This window comes from Mastigoproctus giganteus, chromosome 4 (assembly GCF_048544385.1).
Source record: "Mastigoproctus giganteus isolate SK-2022 chromosome 4, ASM4854438v1, whole genome shotgun sequence".
Taxonomy (NCBI): Eukaryota; Metazoa; Arthropoda; class Arachnida; order Uropygi; family Thelyphonidae; genus Mastigoproctus; species Mastigoproctus giganteus.
The window spans coordinates 37795590-37821936 of NC_143578.1; the positions used below are offsets into that span (position 1 = coordinate 37795590).

The 26347-nt window shown below is 40.6% G+C and overlaps 1 protein-coding gene across 1 annotated transcript in view; it reads right to left on the bottom strand.

Annotated features, from left to right (window-relative positions):
• The window catches only part of LOC150086629 (transforming growth factor-beta-induced protein ig-h3-like), a 214030-nt gene that overhangs the window by 155138 nt on the left and 32545 nt on the right, over nucleotides 1-26347 (bottom strand). The window contains exon 2 of the mRNA XM_090372208.1: nucleotides 19592-19948. Within this exon, the coding sequence (XP_090228334.1) occupies nucleotides 19592-19948 (357 nt within the window). The remainder of the gene's footprint in view (nucleotides 1-19591; nucleotides 19949-26347) is intronic.

Genomic DNA, 26347 nt, shown 5'->3' on the forward strand with positions numbered 1-26347 from the left:
ACTTCATTTTGTACACATTTTCCCATTATTTCGATTAATTCCGATCCCGAGCGCCGTAGGATACATTCATATCGCGATACGACATCTGCTTTGCATCTTCGTGTCACGACGCCGGGTGAGCCGGCAGAGTGGCGGCAGGAGTGTTCCTGTAAGTCTGTGGTTCCCAAACTGTGTTCCTCCGTGGATTATGGATTTCAAGGGATCCGCGAACAGTTCCCAGGAGTCCGTTGATAATTTCTGTAATGACTACTTTGAATTTTACTTATTTTTTTTTTAAAAAACAAAATCCAAATATCGTTACAGACTGGATGTCGCACCCGGCATGAAATTTCAGTTGTCTACAGTCCCAACTTTAAAAAGGACTTCGTGAGACGAAAAAACACCATTCTTTACACTAGTTGCCTATGAGGTACGATTGATTGTATGTTCAAATAGTGAGAGGTTATTGGTTATTGTTCAGTTATATTTTGTATCAGTCTGAAAACGGTAGATTGTAAACATACAATAAATCAGTTCTGAGATATAATTTTTTAATTTTCGATACCTATCTTCTGGACACCACTAGGATGCGAGGGATCCGTTGTTATATTTCGAAACCAAAAAGGGGTCCGCGAGGGAAAATGTTTGGGAAACACTGCTGTAAGCCATTCCTAACCGGGACGGCAGAGTGGAAAGTCTTAACCGATTGTGGTCAAAATTTCTTACTTTTGTAAATTTTACAAAAACATATGATCATGTGACACATTGCTAGGGCCCTCCCAGGGGATTGTGCAAGTGAGGGAGCCCCAGCTGAAGCTTTAGCTTCATGGTAAATCCACCTCTGGCTGTAAATCATATGCCTGCAAATTGCACGTGTTCAATGGTATATCTGCTGTTTGCTGGACGAAAAGTCCGTATTTCGGGGATAAAATAAAAAATAAAAATGCAACCCTTGTCTGAGACCGACTAATTCAATAACTTGTGAAAAAGGTCCATAAAAATTCTTCGCGTCATTGACGGGATTCGAACTCAAGGCTTTTCCACTTAGTGTGGGGGGGACGAAATTTATACCAACTGTGTTACCCACGAAGAGAGTAGACAGAATGTATTGAAACTACTAGATAACAGAAATGGGCATATTTGAACATAAACAAAATGATAAGCATATAAACATAATTCCATTACAGAGAAGGGAAAGGAGACGGAGGAAGAAGAGATAATTTTCTGTTTTCGCAACACAAACAGAACCATTTGTGCAGTCCTAAGTCCTATAAAGAACGTCGCATAAACTTTAAGTACCATAATACATTCAAAAGTATAATGAGTTTCATTATTACACTTTTTCTATACAGAATATTGCTACCTCGAAAATGTGAAAATTTTGCAAAGTTGAAGCTATTCCAATTTTTCCTGGAAACGTAGTTTAATATTTGTACTCAAGCATATTAAGTTTATTTTTTGATCTGACCCAAATTCGTTAGCTGTCAGTTTGTTGAACCAGGCAATGTTTATGTAAAAACGAACGTGACGCCAATTCAGATACTGGGTCAATGTCACTAAGTAAGCATTCGACCTTTAATGAAGTTTTTGAAATACTCTTATCGAAATTTGTTGTCGTTATCCATTTGAGATTAATATTAGTATATTTTTATGTGTTTTCAATCAGTCGCTCATGTATTTTGTGGGACAGCAGACAAATGGGGGGGGGACAAAAACAGATTATCTGTACGCCATCAACAGAGATTTCTGAAAAATTTGGTTGAAAATCCTCCTTTTGCACAGGCAGATTTTAATTTTATCACACAAAACTAGGAAGTACCCAGCTTCCCAACAAAAGCAAGCAAAGTAAAATGGGGGATTAGGGGATGGTGGTGACCACTATATGGGTGTGCAAAATTGCTTTCTGTCATTTTTATTAAAAATATTTTATTTGCGTATATACAGGGTTATCCCTTCTAGTAAAACACAAGTTATCGCGGTAGTATAGTGGTTATAATCACCTTTCTCCCTGCAGGAAAAGGCATGGGGTTCGAATCCCATGAACAACACGAGGAAGTTTTATAGGCTTTTTCCACTCCGTGGCTGAGTTAGTCGATCTCAGGCAAGGACAACAATCTTCCAGAAAACTCTGGTTTTTCGACCAGCAAAATAAGCAAATCGAATGCAGCTAACACGTGATTTACAGGCATAATCACAGGTTATGAGGAAATTCTCGGGTGGCTTTAATATGATGACAGTGACTTTTTTTTTTTTTGTACCAAACTATACTGGGTAGAAAAGGTTCGAGATCAAATCCTGTCAATGATGAGAGAAAGTTTTATTAGGTTTTTTTTTTTTTTTTGTTTCACTCCGTGGGTGAGTTAGTCGGCCTCGAGCAGGGACAGCAAGGTTTTCTCCCAGAAACTCGGGTTTTAAGTTTAGCAAAACAGGAAAAAGCGACCAAAGAACACACTCAATTCACAAACATAATACACTTGGGTAGTTGAACTGATGTTCCGGGTGATCCTAGCGTGATGTTTATTATTTTTTTATTTATAAGTGCATACTACCGCAGCCCCATAAGGCAACTTCGTGAAGCCATCCAGAAAACGTTGCCTAGAAAACTACGAAACGATGTCTTTCTCCTTTACAACAATGCACCCAGTCACACCCCCTAGATTGCGATAACCACCATGCAGACTGCAGGACTTCAGTTGTTTCAGCACCCACCCTATTCTCTAGATCTTGCCCCTAGTAACTTTTATTCATTCTCCAATCTACTCACATGACTGGCTTATAGGATTCTATTTTAGCACAGGCTAATATGCCGGGCTTGAACTCCCGTTCAGGTACTGTCCTACGTTTGGTATCTACATACAAACAAATGTATGCATGCATTAAAAGTAGGGCAAAGTATATATGTATCACTTTTGATACTCTCTACTCTCTCAGAATGGACTACCATCCATGAGCTGACAACCTCAACCAGCAAGACAAAAAATGTTGTTCGTCAGAGGCACACTTCACCCAAACAGGCCTCTTGTTATAAAGCTAGAGGATAAATCGTTAAAATACCCAGCCTGACTGAAATATCTGGGAATAATTCTTGATCAGAGTGGTCCTCCTTCCTTCGTCATACACCGATATTTTGGCCAGGGTCACCAGAACTGACTTGGGGCCTCAAGGGAAATGTTTTCCATCTAATCTGTCTTTCTCCTTATTGTGGTCTATGGGGCCCCCCAGTCTGGTTCAGGCATACAAACAAAACCATTGTCATCAAGAAACTGAATCAGATCGAGCACCTTTGACTTACCATAACATGTCAAACAACTTAACTCCAGCACTGCAAGTAATATCGAGATGCATCCCACTTGATTTATATATCATCTTTCAAGGCCTTTCCCATTATGTCAGAAAAGTAAACAAACAGAATTCCTAGGAATTGTTACAAGAATAGACTAAGACATCAAGGTGGAGAGGAAGCGGGGGAGGAACTACAAATGCTTTAGCAAACCTGATGGACCCAAGAATCCAAAGGAATGACTACCAAAAAATTCTTTCCAGACATTACACACATTTTTCAATACACCCCTGACCTCGTTCACACCCAACCTTGAAACTACATACCTTATCACCAGCCATGGATCCATCAACGCCAAACTTAAGGAACTAGGCCTGACCAACGACGATAAATGACTGTGCGGGGACAGTGAGGGCTGGGCTCATCTCGTTGTTGTTGTTGGAGTGGGATTTATTGGCGCAAGGGTTGCTATGGCCAAATTGTGCCTTGACTCATCTCAAGTACAACCGTTCAATATACCTAGACCAGTAAAGTGTAAAGTGTAAAGTGTGTTTAGGGTCAAGCGGCACCAGGGGTTTCCCCCATCTCCGCGTAGTTTACATTGTGGGTGAACCAGTTGACTGGAAAAGCCAGAGATTTAAAAGTGTATGGACTTTGTATATATTTGATGCCTTGTACCGTTGTTCATCTGGTCATTTAGCCGCCAGACCCCTACTGAGGCCCGACGTTGTCCCACTTTAGCCCCGTGGACAGGTACTCACTAGTATATAGTTCACTCTGGCAGGTTCTGCCACCTAATTTCCTAAGATTTCAGTGGCTAGGACCTTAAAAAAAAAAAAAAATCGCGTACGCGTCGCGGGGAGCGCTAGAAGTCCAAAATGTTGGGCAAAATTAATTTAGATTAGTGATTTTAGATTGTGTGGGGCGTGTTCACGTTGCTATCAGATAGAGTGGGGTGAAGGCTGAAGACTGGGGGGCAAATAGACAGAAATATGGAGCCGAAAGGGAAGGCAACTCCAGTTTACAGTGGGGCATGCCCATGCCCCACCAGAGGGAAGAAATAGGGTGGCAAGGTGGGGAGGGGACAGTTTACTGTCCCTTCTCACCTCTTCCTGGCAGGTGGGGAGGGGACAGTTTACTGTCCCCTCCCCACCTGCCAGGAAGAGGTGAGACAAGTAAAGTGTAAAGTGTTCATTGTCTAACGGCCCAAGGGGTTTCCCCCATCTCCGTGTTGTGTACTCTGTTTGTGAAACACAGAACACTGTGAAGGCCAGAGATTTTAAAAAGTGTAAGGTACATATTTATGTTGTGTAGTGTCATGTTGTGTTGTTCCTCTGACCTTTTAGCCGTTGGGCCCCTAGTGGGACCCCCCGTTGCCCACACTTAACCCCGAGGAGGCAGGTCAGGCATAGAGGGATCGCATTAGAAGTAATTACTCTGGCAGGCCCTGCCACCTAATTTCCTAAGATTTCAGTGGCAAGGGCCTAAAAAAAAAAAATAATAAATAAAAAAAAATAATAATAAAATAAAAAAAAAATAAAATAATAATAATAATAATAATAAATAAATAAATAAATAAAATAAATAAAAATAATAATAATAAAAAAAATCAATAAATAAAAAAATAATAATAATAAATAAAAAAAATAAAATAAATAAATAAATAAAAAAAAAGTAATAATAATAATAATAAATAAATAAAAAAAATTATAATAAAATAAAAATAAAATAGAATAAAATGCATATTTAGTTAGAGTAGGGGTGAAGACTGAGGAAGGGGGGGGACAGATAGAAATATGGGGATGATAGGGAAGGCAACCCCAGAAAGGTCAGTGGAGACTGGCCCCACCAGGAGAAAAAAAAAGGGTGTAGCAGGGAGGGGGAGGAGACAGAAACCCGTCCCCTCCCTCTCCCTACCAGGGGAGGGGGTATTAAAGTGAACCAAGTTAGGGTACATGGTTCGGAATGCTAGTTGGCCAAGAAAAGAAGTTGACATCCAATGGCATGCCGGTGGCATTGTCAGTCTTTATCTAGGAGATTGTCTTATTGGTCACATCCATGAGAGACAAGTCCAGAAGAATAAGAACCTTTTGTCTTTCTTAGATTGTCTTAATTTGTGGGTTGTCTCTATTCAAAGGTAGTTATTTGGTAGTTATCTTTGATGGGTGACATTTTGGAGAATGTATAGTAGTTCACACCAATGATGGTAATGCTGGTTAAGTTTAGCTGCCTGGTTCCAGTACCATCAGGGTCCCTGGGTTCATTTAGTAGAGGGTTATCATGTTGCTGCAATTAGTTGTCTTCTCCTCAAGAAAAGCTGCTGTGCATAGTTGGTGAGAGCTTGATACTCTTCCTTAGTATCCAGTAAGTGGTTTTCTTTGCCTTTTGGTATATAAGTCAACTTTGTGATAAGCTGGCATCGGAGGTCATCGTAGAGGGGGCACTCGTGCATGAGGTGATCCCAGTCCTCAATTCCTCCACAGGCGCATGTTGAGTCCTCTTCTAGGCCAAAGGTTGTTAGTTTTGCCTTTATTGAACCATAGCCAGTAAGCAAATACGTGGCATACAAGCCTGGAGAAAACCATAATGGGGATTTTGGATAGATTCTGCTAACATCTGGGATGAATCTCCTGGTGATTTCCCCCTTGGTTGAATTTGTCCAGCGGTCCTGCCACACCCACTGCATGTGTGCTTGAAGTCTCCTCTTCTCAAATTTTTGGTTGTTGGTAAGATTCAGCTCGAATCCCAAGCAGGTCTGAGACACGCCCTTAGACAGATGATACAACATTCCATTTCTCACCACCTCCAGGTCGAGGGGGAGGGCCCCCACCAGGACCTGGAGGGCGTGAGTACTCACAGTGCAGCAGGCACGAGAGATGGAGAGCAGGACCGTGCGTTGAGTGGAATCCAGGATTCGTCTGTTTACTGCAGTCGTAGCCTTGCCAAACCAAATTCCGGCTGCATACGTAATCACAGGGATGAAGATAGCCTTGTAGTACAACGAGAGGGTTCGCTTGCTGAGACCCCAGTCCCGACGGGATATCCTAGCAACCATGGCAGTATAGTTTCTCACTTTGGTTCTGATGTATTTGAGATGAGCTTGGAAGGAGAGTTTTCTATCTAGTACTATGCCAAGATATTTCAGTTGCTCTGACAACTTTATGGTCTTGTTTCCAATTTTAATCTGTGGTGGTCTTGTAATACAGAGAGTTCCTTTAAGAAGCAGAGAGTTTGTTTTTGATGGTGATATGGTCAAGCAGTGTGTTTTTGCCCAGTCCTGGAGGATTTGGAGTGCATGGTTTGCCAATGTCTCAAGCTGGGCCCTGGAATTTGCAGTCACCATCAGGATGAGATCATCAGCAAAGGCTTGTGAACGAACCTCCCCGAGGTCAAGGCATAGAAATTCGTCCATCACCATGTTCCATAAGGTCGGCCCCAGGACCGAGCCCTGGGGGCAGCCACGGTGTATCCGTCTTGTGAATTTCTGATAAGGTGCATTTACTGTGATTACCCTATTTGAGAGGTAGCTTTTCATGATATTGAACAAATTGTCCGGTACATTTGCTTGCCTGAGTCTGCGGAGGACGCTCGGCCACCAAAGGGTGTTGAACGCTCCCGCGAAATCAATTGTAATCATCAGGAAGTATTTTCTGTCTGCTTGGTGGGCCTCAGTGAGCAGTGCCTGTAGAGCATCAACCGTGGAACGCCCTGGTCTGAAACCATATTGGTTTGGAGATATTAGGTTTGCTTTCTCATAGTGGCTTTGGATCCGTACATGGAGGAGACGCTCTAGGAGCTTGCTGCATACGGACAATAGGGCTATGGGCCTGTACGAACTTGGTAGATGTGGTGGTTTTGTCGGATTTTTAAGGATAAGTTTCATATTTGCAACTTTCCAGTCATCAGGGAAGGTGCCAGTGTGTAGGCAGAGATTGAATAGGTGCAGCAATAGCTCCGGGGAAAGCTCCACAACCTTCTTCACAATCTCAGGCTCAAACAAGTCAGGCCCTGGACATTTTTTCCCTTTGATAAGAGCTGCTGCGGCTAGGAGTTCTTCATGTGTGAACTGCGGTTCAACTTGTCCAGTCCAATAGGTTTCATTTTCTCTGCAGATCTCATGCTGCTCAGTTGTTGTTGGATTAATGTTTGGAGGAAAAACGTTGTTTAAGATGTTTGAGACTGAGTCCCTCCAGGTGGTGGTTAGGTTTCCCTGCGGGGTTTCTGTAGCGGTGTTCACTTCCCCCCTGGGGAGTTTGTTTGTGGTGATTTTGTACACCACCCCCCAGGGATCAGAATTTCCCGTGTAAGAGACAAGTTGCTCCCAGGATTGCTGCTTTGATTTCTTTATTCTTTCCGTATACACGTTTCTTGCTGTTCGATATACTTGTTTAAGTTCTTCGACCTCCACATCAGGCCAAGATCTTCTCGCCCTTTGGAACGCTTTTCGTTTGGCTTGTACCTCCTTTCTCATCCTTCGAAGCTCCTCATTCCACCAGGGCCCCGCTCCCGGAGAAGGTTTTTTCCTTTTAATTGTGGCATTGCAGACTTGTGTTAATAGGGTGGTAATCTCTTTTTGAAGAAGGTTTGGATTTTGAGTTTGCCTGAGTTTCTGCTGCTGTTTTCCCACCATTTCCAGCAGGGCACCCCTGAACGTGTCCCAGTTTGTTTTTTCTATTGCATATCTATGTTGCATTACTCTGGAAATTGGTTGTCTATTACAGTTTTTTGTGATCCTGAATGTAATGGCTCGGTGGTCCGAGGTCGTCCAATCATCTTGGACCTTCCAGTCGGAGATATAGCTGGCTGTGTTTCTTGTAGCAAGAGAAATGTCAATGGTGGCTTCCCAAAGGGTGCTGCTGAAAGTGGGGTGGTTGTTTGGCTGATTGAGGATTCCGAAAGGGGAGTTACCCAGGTAGTTCTCCAGTCTTTGGCCGTTTGTTGCTCCTCGACGGTCTGGTGTTGTGCTGTACCACGCGGGAGACCTGCAGTTTACATCTGCCCCAACGATAATTCTCCCTTCAGGAAGAGTATTTAGTACACTTTGAAGGTATCTTATAGCCCTGATAATATCTTCTCCTGGACGGCAGTATAGGGCAACGACGTAAAAGTTTCCAAGCGCTGTAATAATGTGGGCACATACGGCCCAGGCTGTGCAAAGTTGTGTTATCTTTGTGGCTGTGATGTCAGGGTTTCTTACAGCTATTGCTGCCCAGGGGGTTTCCCCTTCCACCTGGATGACTTTGTAGGTCAAGGGATAGCCTCTGACCTGGTTCTTATGGGTGTACGGCTCTTGCAGGATAATTACATCCGTGTTGTCCTCTTCTGCCCGAAACCTGATTTGGCCGACCACAGCCCGGGCCCGCTGTGCGTTAATTTGCATTATTTTTACCTCTTCGAAGTTAAATTTTTTAAGATGTCTCCCCATAATCGATCCGTTGTTGGTGCTGACCCTTGGCTTTTATATATGTTGGACATATTCTGTCTCTGATGGAATGTGCTGAGTCGATTTTGAAACTTTTACAGTTCACACAAATAGGATCTTTGGTTTTGTTAGGACAGCTGCTAAATTCGTGGCCTTTTTCAGCACAATGGCCGCACGTTGGCACTGTCTGGATACAAGTGTGTGAGGTGTGGCCGAACCTACAACACTTGAAGCATTTAGGCACAGCCACATGTTCGCGAAAGCGGTGGCTGCCCCAGTTTATGTAGACCCTTGCTTGATTGTTAAGGACCTTCCAGGCGATTGGGTTGTTTTGAACAATCCAGTTTTTGCCTCCTCCTCCTTTGACTTTTTTTGAGTATTTAGGTGTGATTAAGGCATCTGCCTCTAAGTCTGGGAAGTACTCCTGCAAGTTCCTACAGTATAGTTCCTCAGTGAGTTGCTGTGGGGTCAGGTTGTCACTGAGGTCAAAAATGATGATAGAGGGCCCCAACTTTTTTGGCGGCTCTGCCTTTAGACCCATTGTCATTATTTTTGCATTGGTCATAATTTTGTTAGCTTCTTTTTTAGTTTCCGTTTCGATCACTATGCCTGTATTTCTAGTTTTTCTTATTGCTTTTATTTTCGTAGTTTTGAGATCATCTTTCAACTCTGTCATTATTTTGGTCTTGATTTGTTCACTTGTATGTGATTCTTTGGAGTTAATGGGTCTGATAACGACCAGTTTCTGCTGTTTTATCAGGGTTCTCTTTCTTATATGCTGGGGGTTTTGTTGACTGGTCTCTGGTGGATGCCCTTGGATGGAGGCACCCAGTTTAGAGGTTGGAAGGTTCTTAAATACAGCACCGGCATAAGAGGGCACTGTAGTTGATTCAGGTTCTTTGGTTAGGCCCAGTTCCCGCTCGAGTGAAGACTGCGGAAGCTTAGCGCAGATGTCTAAGGCCTTTTCCAGTATTGTAGACCTTGTCTTGATTTCTTCATTGACAGCTTTTAGCTTCTCATTCTCGATTAGAAGAGCTGTTGTGATTGTTTCTAGGCTTGTCCAAAGCTCCTGGACATAGTTTCCAGTGGCTTTGGTGAATCTTATGGAGTCTTGGTTGAGGAGTGCCACCAAGTTCCTGTGCAAGACTGAAATGATCTGATGGAAGGAGGTGGTGTCTCCCTCATTAAAGAGGCCAGCCAGAACAGGTGGTGCAGGAATGGTAAGCATACTGGATGGTGGGATCCCAGATGAGACCACTTGGTCCAGAGCAGACGGTAGTTGTGTAGCCAAGAAATCTGCTGGGGCAGTTTGAAGTGGCAGAGCTGATGGAGTTTGGTGAGCACCTGAGGAGTTTTGCGTCTCAGAAGCAGCAGCTACAGGAGTGTTTGGAGCTGCAGGTAAGGCTGCGGTTGAGGTGGAGTTTGCCATCGATTCGAGGATGGAGGCAGCTACTGGTGTAGAGATTCTTTGGTCCAAGGTGGAAGCTGAGTAATTATGGTCTATGTAAGGTGATATACAAATATTATTCATCTGTGCAGGAAGTGGAGAGCAAGAGGAGCGCAGAGGACAAGCTCTGGACCTTCCCTTGGACTTCTTTCTCTTGGAGGAGGATTTGCCAGATACTCTAAGAAGCAGTGAATTAGAAGTCTCCGATTCGTCTCTCTCAGACGTGCTAACCTCATCCTGTGAACTTTCAGTATTTTCATTATTTTCAACCATCTTGCTCTGCTGGGATGAAATATTTAAATTCAGGGGGTGAATGGTTCTACTGAATTTTAGTCAAAAATCCAGAAATGGCTAGTGAAAAATTTAAATAATTAACTGAAAAGAAGAGTGTCCAACTCTTGTCGGTAGGGGGCGCTGAAAGAGATGGGAAAAAATTTGCATATTGTATTCTTGGGCGACAGAGGATTGCTGACGTCACCCGAGGAGCAGTATTCAGATGTATCAATGCACAATAAAAGAGAGTCCCCTTCAAAAGCTATGTAAATAGTATGTTCCAAAATGAATAACCACATTAATTAACTAAATAGACAGTCAGTATTAATTACTACTGACATCATAATTAATAAATAAATGTTCCTAATTAGAAGTTCTAACTTAAGTTCCTGGCTTCAGGAGAACCAATAGCCGATCACCCTGGAGGTCTCGTGATTTGTTATTTCAAACAAAGTGGCCGAAGAAGAAAGGACGAAATTATTCGCGCCAAAACAATATATTCCTCAAATCACAGCAATCAACACAATTTCACTAAAATCAGTAGCAGCTGATATGAAATTAATTAGGGTATCCATAACTCTCTAAAAGATAAGTGGTCTAAAACTATGGCAAAGAGTGAAAGTTAAAAACAACGGCCGGACCTATAGGGCGTAGCCATTATGAACGAGCCATGAACCGTGAATGAACGATAAGGGTGAAGATTTAAAGTCGTTCATAACTGGAGAACGCCTTAGAAGTTAGGCATAAAATAAACATCAGTCGACTCACCGAACCAAATAGATCCACTTCGACTTGAATTTAATCCAAAATGATAAATTGGCACCACTTTAAAAAACACACTTTGAAGAGCACTGAAGAGGTGAGACAGTGGGCCAGACAAGAGAGCTGGCTCAGGTTGCCAATGTGGCTTGTGTGCATGGGTGGGAGCAAACCAGACCGCAGGGTCAGGTCCGCACCATCCAGAAAAACCTAGACCAGTAGCTACCCTTTTTTGGGCCCGGAAGCAAAGAACATGTTCGGGCCCCTACTTAATAAAAATTGCAAAAAGAGGAGACAGACAAAGACGCCGGGCCCCTAAAGGGCTCGGAGTCAATTGCCTTGCCTGCCTACATGGTAGCTACGCCACTGACCTAGACCTGCATCAACCGCTCCTCATATCGGTTTCCTGATAAAAGCCCACACAAAAATTCTGCACAGAAAAAAACTGTCATAAATGCTCACAAGAAAAATGCCCACACTGAAAATTGCTCACACGGATAAATGCTCACATAGAAAAATGCTTACACAGAAGAATGCTCACATTATTTTTAGTATTAGTAACGGCCACATGGTGCAAGAAAGCCTATGGCTTATGCTGCACCAGCCAAAAAAATAAATAAATAAATAAAAAATAAATAAATAAAAAATAAATAAATAACTAAATAATAATAATTAATTAAAAAAAAAAAAAAAAAAAAAAGAAAAGAAAAAGAAAATTAAACCTATCATCCTATGCGCTTCCCTTACCCGAAAGTACTATCCAGTTGACCTTTGAATTTCCCCAAACTGCCGGCCTCTACCACCCATCAAGGCAACTTATTTAACCCCGGGGGCTCACATCTGGTGAGTATGGGCTTGGCAAACCCAGGGTCCTGAGCTGGATATCATCATTCCTCCCTTTCTTGGTGATTCCTTTATACTTCTCTCTCTCTCTCTCTCTCTCTCTCTCTCTCTCTCTCTCTCTCTCTCTCTCTCTCTCTCAGGGGGTAACTTGGGATTTTTTTGGCTGGTGCAGCATAAGCCTCAGGCTTCCTTGTACCATATGGCTAATAATAATAATAATAATAATTATTATTCCAGTAATTTATAACTCGCTGGCTAAAATAAAACTTCCTGCAGTCCAATCTAAACAGTTCCCCCCGTAACTTGAATTTATGTCCCCTAGTTCTAGCATCATTTATAATCTTGAAAATTTTGTCCTCATTCATTTTACTGATGCCTCTCAGAGCCTTAAACACCTCAATCAAATCTCCTCTAAGGTGTCTAGTTTCCAAACTCTGCAACCCACATATTCGAAGTCTTTCTTCATAAGGACGCCCTTTTGCCGATCTCACCAGGCGAGTTACCCTTCTTTGCACCCTTTTAAGAAGCTCGATGTCTTTCTTTAGGTGCGGTCTCCATACTTGAACACAGTATTCCAAGTGTGGTCTAACATAAGCCTTATATAATGGGATTATCACTTCCCTATCTCTACTTGCAAAAGTTCGATAGATCATCGATAGGACACCATGGGCCTTCCTTGCAACCTGTTTACAATGCTCAGAGAATTTCATGTCTGACCGTATCGTACCGCCCAAGTCCCTTTCCTCCAGTACTGGGTTTAGTTGAACTCCACCAAGTGAATACGTTTTTTTGGGATTACTGTTTCCCAGGTGTAATACCTTACACTTTGTTGGATTAAAGCACAGCTGCCATTTTTCAGACCATTCCTGAAGTCTATCTAGGTCTCTCTGAAGAAGCTCAGCTTGACAGTGATCATTAACTACTCTACCAATTTTAACATCATCTGCAAATTTAGACGTCACGCCCTCTATCCCTTCATCGATGTCGTTTATGAAAATTAAAAACAACAGTGGTCCTAATACTGATCCTTGGGGAACCCCACTTCTTACATCAACCCAATCTGAGGAATAGCCATTTATCACAACCCTCTGCCTCCTGCCCTGAAGCCATCCTTCTATCCATCTAAGGATTTTCCCAGTGATTCCAACCTGTTCCAGCTTATAAAGCAACCGCTCATGTGGGACTGAGTCAAAAGCTTTGCTGAAATCTAAATAAACAATGTCGAAATTATTCCCTAAATCCAGCTCGTGAGTGACCCTTTCGAAATAGCGAACCAGATTTGTTAAACATGATTTTCCCTTTACAAAACCATGATGAGTATCCTTGAGAATTTCAATTCGATCCAAATGATCTTGAATTCCACCCTTGATCATTGCCTCCATGATTTTCCCTACTACTGAAGTCAGACTGACAGGTCGATAATTTCCAATGTCACTTTTAGAGCCACCCTTATGTATGGGAGATACATTTGCACTTTTCCAATCCAAGGGAATCTCCTCAGAGTCTAGTGATGCTCGCATAATTAGCCTCAATGGTTCAATGCACTCGCTTGCCGCCTCTCTTAAGATTATAGGGTATATTCCATCAACTCCAGGAGCCTTACTGGTCTGTAGGCTTGAAAGTTTTTTCATTAAATAATCTTGCGAAATTTCAATATCATTAATTACATATTTTTCAACTTCGCTCCCACAATTTCCCATTGCCACAAAAGGTTTTTCATTTGTAAATATCGATGCAAAATCACTGTTGAGTTCATCTGCAACGGCAGCTGGCGTATTTATTACTATCCCCTTTCCCTTACGTAAAGGTCCGATCTGGTTTGTCCTGCTCTTCTTGGCATTTATATATCTGAAGAATTCTTTATCCCCCCTCTTTGCTCTGTTTGCTAGTGTTTTCTCATAAACTGCCTTTGCCTGTCGAACCTTTTCTGTGGCTCTATTACACATCACCTTGTAGCTGTTATAGGCTTCAGTACTTTTTATTGCTCTGTAACCTTTTTCCGCTCAAGTAATGTGGCAACTTCACTATTCATCCAACTTGGAACCCTTCTCGTGGAGTATTTTTTTAATGGTATATACGCATTCAAGGCATCTGTGATTAATGTTTTAAAAGCGTACCACAGTTCAATTGTATTCATTCTCTGCGCGATATCTACCCACTTAATAGAGGCCATGTAGTACCTTAAGGCATCGTAATTTCCTTTTCTGAAATTAAAACCCATTCCTTTGCCTTTTACTTCTGCTACCTCTCTCGTCATCATCCACCGTAGAACTCCGTGATCACTTCCTGCTACTGGTTTCTCTACTGTGAGCCCTGTTATGTCATCTGATTCATGTGTGATGATGAGGTCACAAATGATGAGGTTTCTTAGTTTACAAAAAACAAATTATTTCATATTTCAAAACGCAACAAAACTTTGAATTTATATATTTTATTTATACTTCTATGCGAAATATTTTAATATAACTTTTGATATAAAACTTTGATTTTAATATAAAATAGAATATTTGGATGTAAATGTTTGTAAGGGAAATTACAGGAAATAAAATGCTCTGGTTTTATTGCAACTAAAGCCTTTTATTTTATTTATAAAAATAAATTATTTTTTCTCTGTCTTACAAAGTGAACAGTCAACCCTCTTTGGTTTTTTTTCAACAAAACAACTAATTCAGACATACACTGTGCTGCCACTTTATTAGGTACACCTACCTAGTAACGTGTTGAGCCTCCTTTAGCCTTCAAAACAGCCTGAATTCGTCTAGGTATGGATTGAACAAGATGCTGAAAACGTTGTGCAGGAATGGAGTACCATTCAGACATGACTGTGCCGCGCAATTCCTTGAGATTCGACGGAGGTATAGGCCTGCAGCGAACAACCCTTTCCAGCTTATCCCAAATATGTTCAATAGGATTGAGATCCGTGAACTGAGCGGACCACTACAGCAAAGAAAAGTCATTGTCATGTTCCTGGAACCATTCCATAGTGATTCGGGCTTTGTGCACCGGCGCATTTTCCTGCTGGAAGTAACCATCTGACTGAGGATAAATTGTCAACATGAACGGATGCACTTGGTCAGCAATGATGTTTAGGTACGATGTGGCATTCAGACATGAATCTATGGGTATCAATGGACCCAACGTATGCCAAGAAAACATTCCCCACACCATAACACTGCCCCTACCACCCTGCACAGTAGTCGTCAGACATGGATTCATGTTGTTTTCGCCAAATTCTGAGCCTTCCATCAACATGATGCACTTCGACTCGTCAGACCAAGCAACTGTTTTCCAATCCTCGATAGTCCAGTGCTGGTGTTGCTGTGCCCACGGGAGGCGTGCTCTCTTGTTCTTCATTGATAACAAATGTACGTGATGTGGCCGTCGACTGTTGTAGCCCATTCACGACAAAGGGCGACTAGTGGTCCGTTGCGATATTTTATTCTGCGCACCAATGTTGAAATCTGACGTGATGTGCGACATTGTGGCCCGTCTGTTTACTTGCACAGTTCTGGCCATGCTCCTCTGACCTCTCTCATCAACAAGCGATTTTCTTCCACAGGAGTGCTATTGAGAGGATGTTTTCGGTTCGTTGCACCATTCTCGATACACCCTTGAAACTGTGTGCATGAAAAGTCCAGGAGAACTGCCGTTTCAAAGATGCTTTGTCCAGCACGTCTTGCACCTGCTACCATGCCACGTTAGATCACTCCTTTTCCCCATTCCTGCTACGGTTTGTACGCTTAACTGATACTAGAAAGGTTGTTCTGCATTTATATCCATAACTGTGGTCATGTGACTTGCAACGTTGTGTGACAAACCATTTGTGTACACAACAGTGATGTACCTAATAAAGTGGCAGCACAGTGTATTTCAGTGATTTATTTATTTGTCAAGGATTTGAATAGAATTTTCATTACTGTACGTTAGCCAATCTCTGCAAGTATTGCAGTTTGTATTCTACCTGTTGATATTCCTGAAGAAAAGTGGCAGCCAAGTCATGAAGTGCATCACATCTTCTCTTTTTCACCTCTAGACGGACCTGTACTAATGGCTAATGCCTGTGCGTTAGCCAGTGTCAATCTGGGAAAAGCTAGGTCCCTCTTCAGTACATCAAACAAAAACCACACAGTGGGATTATTGCAGCGGAACAGAGATTAAGGGCATTGTGAAATCCCTTACAGCAGATTGCAGTTTTAGGCGACCGTTCAAGAGCTGCATCATGATGATTCCATATTCTTATTGGAAATTGGAGATCTCTACCTGCTGCACCCTCAATTGTCATTCAGATGATGGCACCATAGTACAACAACCAAACGAACTTTGTCATGATTCTTGTCCTCAAAAAGCAAAAGCCAACGTTGCCAGAAGCAAAATGGGGCAAAACATGAGAATATTTAGTTCTATTCCTCGTAATGTGATGGGAAATGTTTTGTCAGAGTTGAGTAACGATGTGCTAGCCCATATGCCCAAACAATCATCCCTTGCGAAAAATGTTCTCAATCACAGAAAAGACGGTCATTTCCTAATCCACAACAATAAATTTTGACATTCCTGAAAAGTACCGTCAACTGATACTTTATGATCAGGTGTGGATGATCGAGGCAGAATTCTGGTTTTAGGTGATAAATAACTCTTGGTTGAATTGAACAAAGATACAATTTATGGAGATGGCACCTTTGATAAAGTTCCAAACATGTTTTACCACGTATACAAACTGTATACGTGGCATGCCAAAGGTGGGTAACTCATATCCGCCATGTATTTACATTTTGTTACTAAAAAATAACTTGGATACTTATAATAGAATGTTTGAAATCATGAAGCTGTTGGTTCCAAATCTGGTGCCTCAAAAGGTTTTATTGGATTTTGAGAAGGCTTGCATGAATGCAGTGAGGATTGCCTTTCCACACGCTGAGGTCAAAGGGTGCTATTTCCATCTGTGTCAGAGTCTCATCAGGAAACTCAGCAATGTCGGCTTGAAGACTGAATTTGAAAGTGATATAGATACAAAAACTCAAGCTGAAGTCTCTTGCTGCATTAACCTTTGTCTCAGTCCATGATGTGGAGATGATGTCAGTCCAGTTTCCAATAAGAATATGGAATCATCATGATGCAACTTTTGAACGGTCGCCTAAAACTACAAACTGCTGTGGGGAATTTCACAAGGCACTTAATCCTTATTCCACTGCAACCACCCCAGCGTGTGGTTTTTGTTTCATGGACTGAAGAGGGACCGGGCTTGTCACGGATTGACACTGGCTAATGCACAGGCAGGTCCATCTAGAGGTGAAAAAGAGAAGATATGATGCACTGCATGACTTGGTTGCCAAGTTTTGTGCAGGAATATCAGCAGGTAGAAGACAAACTGAAATACTTGCAGAGATTGGCTAACTTACAGTAATGAAAATTCTATTCAAATCCTTGACAAAAACATAAATCACTGAAATATGTTTGAATTCGTTGTTTGTTGATAAAAAACAAAAAAGTGTTGACTGTTCACTTTGTAAGACAGAGAAAAAAATAATTTATTTTTATAAATAAAATAAGAGGCTTTAGTTGCTATAAAACCAGAGCATTTTATTTCCTGTAATTTCCCTTACAAACATTTACATCCAAATATTCTATTTATATTAAAATCAAAAGTTTTATATCAAAAGGTATATTAAAATACATCGTATAGAAGTAGAAATTAAATATATAAATTCAACATTTTGTTGAATTTTGAAATATGAAATAATTTGTTTTTTGTAAACTAAAAATAATGTGAGCATTCTTCGTATCAACAACATAATCTACCTTATCAACAGCATTGCTCGTGTTGTTGATAAGGTAGCTCGGTCAATGATACGTTGTTGTTGTTTGGTTTTTAGGAGCATTAGCAACTAAGGCCATATTGCTCCGGGATATGCGGTGGTCATTCCCTGACCTTTCCGCATCCTCCGTATTTGGTGGTGACGGGCTCGAATCCCGGTCTAATCAGGAAGCGTGTGCTACGCACTGCTGCTCCTACCCATCTGGCTATGGAGGCAGCCTCACCAGTTACAGTACTGCCTTCTAGTATCTGGAGTTGTGTACGTCCATCCAAGATAACGCCTCCCCAGACGAGAACACCTCGACTACCATATCCATCCCTTTCAATGATGTTTGCCTCTCGCCAGATTAGCTGACGTCCAGAATCGCTACTGAAACTGAATCTACTCTCATCAGTAAAGAGTACCTTAAGTAAAGATTTTGTGATTGTAACTTTTATAAATAGTGTTTGCATTTAAGTGTTGCACACTAGTGTAGTTGCAACCTTGGAACTATATCTACATTAATTACATCACGATTGTGACTTCTTGCTGACTGTGTACTTACGGCGTTGGATTCAAGTCGGACTGGTTTTCATTCCTCTCCTAACCCCTCCTTTAGGGGTAGGATCGTGCGGGAGAGGGTCATTTTGGCAGCACCACCTCTCCGTCGCTTCTCAGCCTTCTAGCTTAGATGGTATTGTAGCTTCACCTCTCCCTTAGCTGTCTGCTTTACTCTGTTACATATCTTTACCCCCACCCTTCTCCATGGTTCCCCCACTAGTGGTTTCATTGCTTCTTCTCGCCTGGCGAACTTCCTTGTCTAAAGTCCACCCCTGGCTTGCTGTTATCTAAACTCTCTTACCTCTACTGCAGTTCCTAGGCTTCCCCCTTTTTGCTCTGCAGGAGGTGGGTCCCCGATAGGCGTTTCTCTACTTCCCTGGCCTGGCTCCTCGTGCCGTGGATAGGACGGATGCTGGAAGGCTCAATTCATGATGAGAGAGCCTTGATAGGATTAGAATCCAATGCTTTTACTCTCGGTTTGGAGAATATGGTGATTGGATCAATAGTGCTACCTGTGAGATCCTTCTATAAGATATGCTATATTATACACAATATTTTATTGTATGTTAGATACATTATCCTGGTATGTGCTGCTATTTCAGGAAAAAAAAAATTCCCATAAAAATCTCTCCCTCTTGACAGAGTTTGAATCCAACTCTTTCCCAAGGGTTGAGGACGATAGCGATTGCAACCAATGTTACCCACGAGGGTAGCAATGATTACGACCAAAATTAAGACTATGAGAAGTCAGCACATTGTGTCTTAATTGCGTGCATACATTGGTCGGCTTGCTGTTTGCTGGACGAATAACCAGAGTTTTTGGGAGAACAAAAAAAAAAAAAAAAAAAAAAATATATATATATATATATATATATCTACCCTCGCCCGACTAAAAGAATTCCTAGCGTCAGCAATGGGTTTAGAACTCAAGCTTTTCACACGAGTTATAATCATCACATGCATTGAGATGGGGTACGTTAAAAAACGGCCGTTGAGACATAGTGCAAAAGTATTCAAATCTCGTTTTGCTTATTTTTTATTTGATTTGAAGTTTATTTATTTATTTATTTTTAATCCAGTCTTTAGTCTGGAAATTAATCTTTACGAACTTACAACTTTTAATTGTCAAGTTATTTTACAATTAAAACGTGAATGTTTTAATTGTAAACGTGAATGTTTTCACCTCCTACAGCCAAATCACACATACAAAATTAAAAAATAAAATAAAGACTTACCCTTTCCACCACGATGCTGATCCACCATATCCGGTTCTTCTGTGAATATGTCCTTTATGAATATGACCTCCAGTAGATTTAAACTTATCAACTATCATTAGGGTTGGTTCATTTGATGAGAAGGACGACTTTGATACAATACCAAAACCATCTCCTTTTTGACGATTCGAGATCTCGATTGATTCTGATCCGTAACCATCATCTTCTACAACTTCAGAATCATGTGAATATTGATCTGTATCTTTACCTATGAGAGGAACTTGTCCAGAGAAAAGTCCAGTGGTATGTCCCTTAGCGCGATGTCTGGTTGATGAATCACTGGCGAAAGGATTTAATTTTTTTCCAAGTTCCCGAAAGCTGAAAGACAGAACAAAATTAATAAAGATTTTCAATATAAACTTTCGAAATTTCTATTTCGCCGTCAAACTAAATAACTAATATGTGAGTTTTTAATATTAGATTCGATTAATGAACATTTTCTTCTAAATATCACAATAACTTTAAGTTAAGAGAAATAATACTATGTTGTGGTAATATATAAAAAAATAAAAGAAAAACGAAGAAGGGAAAAATTATCCAATAATTCGAAGTTTATACTATTTATATTAAGATGGCGAATGGAAATAAAAATACTTTCAATAGAATATCTTAGAATACTAACCTCACCAAACGTTGGTTAGAAATTACAAACCAATTCGCTTAAGGAAGTTAATAATATTTTCGACTTAACACTATACTAACTCAGGGAAATGTCACCCGATGGTATTATTATTATTATTATTATTATTATTATTATTATTATTATTATTATTATTATTATCCATATAATAACTACTTGGAAGGTAGAGAAATGTCCGTGACATTTAAAGGTAAAACCTCATATCCTTTCAGTCCTGAAATTGGTGTCCCACAGGGTTCATCCTTAGGCCCGCTATTATTTCTTATCTACATCAATGACTTGCCAAGCACCCTTGGAGCCTACCAAATAAAAATCAACGTATTTGCAGACGACATAAAAATCTATAAAGCAATTCGCAGTACCAATGACTGCATCGTCCTAAACGAAGCTCTTAAACGAGTTATTCAGTGGCTGAAGGAGAACAAAATGGCAGTCAATGAAAACAAGTGTGAGCTGATGAGCTTTGCTAATGCACACAAGAAAAACAAACTTAATTTTTCTTATTGTGACAACAACAAGGCAATCAAAAAAGTTAGTACAGCCAAAAATTTAGGTATCTTTATTAAAGAATCATTTTCCTTTGATGTCCATGTCTCTAACATGGTGAAGGCAGCTAGCAAAAAACTAGGTTTCCTGAAAAGAATTAACGGAGACTTCAATCAGTTGGCACTTTTCATCTTTCTTTACAAAATCTATGTTAGGCCAGCCCTAGAATTTGCCTCAGAGGTCTGGTCCCCGCATGTTGCTTACCAAAAATTAGAAATTGAAAATATTCAAAAGAGAGCAATCCAGTACGTTTGCTTTAAAAGTGGCCTTGAATACTATGAGAAATCCTACCAAGAGTGGTGTGTATTCTTTGGACTCGAAACGCTGGAAAAAATAAGAGATAAAGCCGACTTACTCCTTCTTAACCAGCCTTTAAATGGTACCCTGAATTGCCCTCATCTCGTCTCACAAATAAATTTCAACGCTCCGACAAGAGCGTTAAGAAACCATCCACTGCTGAAACCATCCTATGCGAGAACAAATTATGGATACTACAACTTCTACAACAGGACTGCAAGATCAATGAACAAAGCAAATATTGAGATATTTGATACCCCCGGACACTTCAAGAGGCAACTGAAATTGCTAACCCCATCCGGTACCTGACTTAAAATGGACTCTTCTTTTAAGTTCTACGACTCTGATTGTGTAATGTATGTGAAGAAATACCAGTGCTCTGCCTGTTCACTTAAATAGGACGGATGAGTCCTACTTTTATTTATTTAGTTTTATTTTATCTGTACATTTACTTTTTTCTTTACTTTGGGAAATGTATACTCTAAGCTTCTGCTTTGAAGCTATGTAATAATTCTTTGTAGCTGCACCCTCAGGCACGTTGTTTGCTGTTTTGTAGCTGTTAATAATAATAATAATAATAATATGGTGCAAGGAAGCCTGAGGCTTATGCTGCACCAGCAGAAAAAAAAAATTTCTGAATTACGCTGAGAGAGATAGAGAGAGTCAGAAGTACAAGGGAATCACCAAGAAAGAGAAGAATAATGATATCCAGCTCAGAACCCTCGGTGTGCCAAGCTCATACTCACCAGATGTGAGCCCCTGTATTCAGGACAAAGTTATTTTTTTAATAAAAGTGTTTCGCATATGACTTGAAACAGGAAATACTAATACTCACAGATTGCTATTTTACCGAAAACCGGCATAATGTGCAATGAAAGAGTGTGTTAGATTAACTAACATTAATAGTTCAAACCAGATCAGAAGACTCTTTGCCGGATATGAGGTTGATGCGCAGAATTTTCCTAACCTTGATCATCAGCACTGTTATAGCAGAAAGAATAAGGAATGCTTTGAAACGGATTAAGGAATTTAGCACATATACATTAACGGAAGATCATCTGAATCATTATGCACTGTTATTCATTGAAAGAAGTTATGTGACACTTTAGACTTTGAAGAAATTACGAAATAATTATAGCGAGTAAAAGTTGAAGAAGAGTTCGAATAAACTGAATTTTACAAGCTGCTCATTTTTCATTTTACTATGTTGTTTTATGTTAGTACAGTATATTAATAGATATGGCAATATGTCCATCTCTTGTTCAATATAAGATGATGGGATCGTTATCTTCTCCAAAGGAGCCTTTTTCTCTTGGCCTTACATTACAAGTATATAAAATAGGATGATCATAGAGATTTCAATTTTCTTTTTCTTTTTTTCTTGGTTGGATTATTGTTTTAAATCTTCTGATGCCAGTGTCCGCCCAGATCATATCATGGAAATTATTTTTGTAGGGATGAAATGCTTTGTTCCACACCCCACCTTAAAATCTCATCCTTTATCTAATCTTTGGTTTTCTAATAAATATGCAAAGATTATTCAAGATAAGAACGTTGTATATCGCAAATGGCTTGCGTCCAAATCTCCGAGTTCATTTTATGCTATTATTCAATTATTGTTCCATTATACTTAAACTAATTAATAATTATTAATCAGTTTAAAATAGATTTTGAACAGGCTAAGGGTAGAAAACCTGTTTCTTGGTGGTCAAGCATTCTGGTCTCTTGCCAAAGATATTAGCCGCAACTTTTGCCAATCTGTGCTCCCACCTCTTTTAAAACCTGATGGATATATTGTCACCCCAGCTAAAGAAAGATAAAGCTGATCTGTTTGCATCCTTTTCTTTTTTTTTTTCCTAATCCATGTATTGAAGATCTTGGTATACCATCTTCTACCATTCCCAGTACACTCTACTGAATGCCTCCTGTGGTCTTCCGTTAAAAGAATGTCAGAAGAATTTTGAATAATCTTGATGCCAAAGAAAGACCCGGATCCTGATGGTATATCTCCATTAGTTCTCAAAAACTTTGCTCCTGAGGTTACTGCTATTTGTGTCTCTCTTTTACACTTTTTTATTCTACCGGCGTTTTTCCTTCTGCTTGGAAATTTTTTCATATCCAGCTAGTTCCTAAAAAGGGTGACAAATCCCTCCTTCCAATTACAGTCCTATTTCACTTATTTCTAGTCTGTGCGGGTAGCACAGTGGCATCGTCACTGTCCTCCCCACACTGGGTGGAAAAGGCCCGGGTTCGAATCCCGTCGATGAAACGAGGAACTTTAATGAGCTTTTTTCACTCCGTGGCTGAGTTAGTTTTTTTTTCTGCTAAACTACTACTCACGCTGTACAAATCTCAAATCCGTCCTACTATGGAACGCGGTTTCCATATCTGGGGAAGTGCCCCCTCTCTCAGGCTTCTACACTCCATTCAAAAGAGGGCAATTACCCACCTTATACAAAGTCTTTGCCTCATAGATGGCTTTTTTCTTTTTCTTTTTTTTTTTTTTTTTTTTTTTTGTTCTTGCTGGTGGTCAAGGTCTGGGTTCTGTTGATCACGGGATTGCTGGCACCTACAAGTATTGCACTTTTTCCAGTGGGTGCGGGATATATATATATATATATATGTTTTTTTCTTTAGAAATCTTATCTTGTCTTTTCTTGGCCTGTTACTAATTGTTGAACATGGTCCAGTGTTTTTGTAGCTACACAAAAATAACATGGCGGAATTGAACTGTTGTTCCAAGTGCCGCCTCACATTAGACATACATCATCATCATCATCAAAGTGCAAGTGCTTTGAGTGACCATGGTTCAAACCGCGGTCTGCGCGGTTAGCGCAATGGCAGCGTCACCGTCCTCCCCACACCGGGTGGAAAAGGCCCGGGTTAGAATCCCGTCGATGACGCGAGGAACTTTAATGGGCTTTTTCACTCCGTGGCTGAGTTAGTCGGTCTCAGGCGTAGATAGCAAGGTTTTCTCTCCAGAAACTGGGGTTTTTCGTCCAACAAAACAGACAAATCGACCATAGAACACACGCAATTAACAGACATAAGACACACAGCACGGCTGATGAATTTAATTATTCGGGTGGCCTAAATATAATGCTTTGGTTCAAGCCCGTGATTACTGAATACGGTAGAATGTTCTTGTATTCTCTCCTTATCTTGTGAACTCCTTTGATTTTATGTGGTCATCCCAGAGCACAAATAGATTATTTATTTTTATTTATCTTTTTTCATCTCTTCAACCTTCAAGCCACGGCACGGTACTAAACACTTTAGGTTCTAATACCTTTCGTGTCTGCGGTTTTCATAAAAAAAATTTAAAAAATAAAAAATAAGAATTTTAAGAAAATTGTTATATAATACCTTCATTGGCCAAAAAAATTAGAAAACATTTGCAATTGCAGTCAGCAGATAATTAAACGTATACGGTATGCAAATGTAGGTTGTTACATAGTATGATCACAAGTTCTTTGTTATCAGATAAATAGTGTACGCTTTTCTGGAGCTTCTTAGGCGACCCGGTCATGGAAAAGACTGGTGATATTTCCAACGGGCTACAATAACAACAGTTTTCTTTTCAGAAAACGTTTTATTGTAGCTTGGAAATTTGCTCATATCCAGTCAGTTCCTAAAAAGGGTGACAAATGCCTCCCATCCAATTATCGTCCCATTGCAATTACTTCTACTCTTTCTAAAATAATGGAGAAATTAATTAACCATCAACTCTTAAACTATCTAGAAACCTTCCGTCTGATCAACGATCGCCAGTATGGATTCCGTCAGTGTCGATCCGCCGGTGATATTCTGGCTTATGTTACTCGTTTATGGGCAAATTCAATGGAAAAGTTCGGTGAAACACAAGCAGGTGCTCTTGACACCTCGAAGGCTTTCGATCGTGTTTGGCATAAAGGACTTCTAAACAAGCTTCCATCTTATGGTTTGCCAACTGTTTTTTGTAATTGGTTATCCAGTTTTCTCTCAAATCGCTCACTGAGGGTGATGGTAGATGGCTCTCTGTCTTCTAACTTCTCCACTAATGCCGGTGTCCCCCAAGGTTCAGTTCTTTCCCCCACTCTTTTTCTCTTATATATTAATGACCTTCTTCCATTGACGGGAAATCCTATCCATAGTCTTGCCGATGATAGCACATTGCATTCCACTTTCCATTTTGAGAAACCTTGCCCTGCTCAATCAGCTTCAACTTCTCGAATATCCGCTAGCAATTACTTAAATGCCGATCTCCAGGTAATTTTCGAGTGGGGCAAAGACAACTTAGTTGATTTCAATCCTTCTAAAACTCACTCTTGTCTTATACCTTGCAAAAAGGGATTCTTCTGCTCTTATGCTTATCTTTGGCGAGACTCCGATTTCTAGGCAAAATGACATATCTCTTTTGGGGATTACCCTTACTTCTAATCTCTCTTGGCACAAGCACATTACAAATATTGCTTCCTCTGCATCTAAAAAACTTGGTTTTCTCTTTCGCTTTCGGCGTTACTTTTCTTCCAAACAGCCGTTCATTCTGTACAAATTGCAAATCCGCCCTACCATGGAACATTGTTCCCACATCTGGGGCGGTGCCCCGCCAAAACTTCTCTCAGGCTTCTAGATTCCATTCAGACGAGGGCAGTTAGGTTAATTAACGACTCCTCTCTAACAGAGTCTCTCCACTCGCTGTCTCATAGACGTACTATAATTTTACCGCTCTCTCTTTCAAAACAGTCCGAACTCGTACCGCCACCAGCCAACATCCATTTACTGTCCAACTTCAAACTCACAGAACCAACAACTTTTCGTGTTCCTCGTTTATTCATTCAACTGTCGTTTTCTGGAACAACCTTCCTTCATACGTATTTCCTTAAAATTACAGTCTACAGAAGTTCAAGTCTAATGTCAACAAATATCTTCTTTCGTCTTCTCAACCTCCAACCGAAGCACGGTACTAAGTACTATAGGCTCTAATACCTCTCGTGTTTGGGGTTTTCATAAAAAAAAAAAAAAAAAAAACTATCTACACTGCAAAAATTGTATCTGAATGGTTCGAAGAGCATTCCGAGGATTTCCGACATCTACCCTGGCTGCATAATTCTCGAGATCTGAAACCAAACGAGAATGTCTTGGTATGTTGAAAAGAGAATTTCGACTTCGCAGTTCTCTAAGGACCACAATGGATCACCTGACAAATATCCTGATGAAAGAATGGTCAAATCTGGAGCTAGACTCAATCAAAC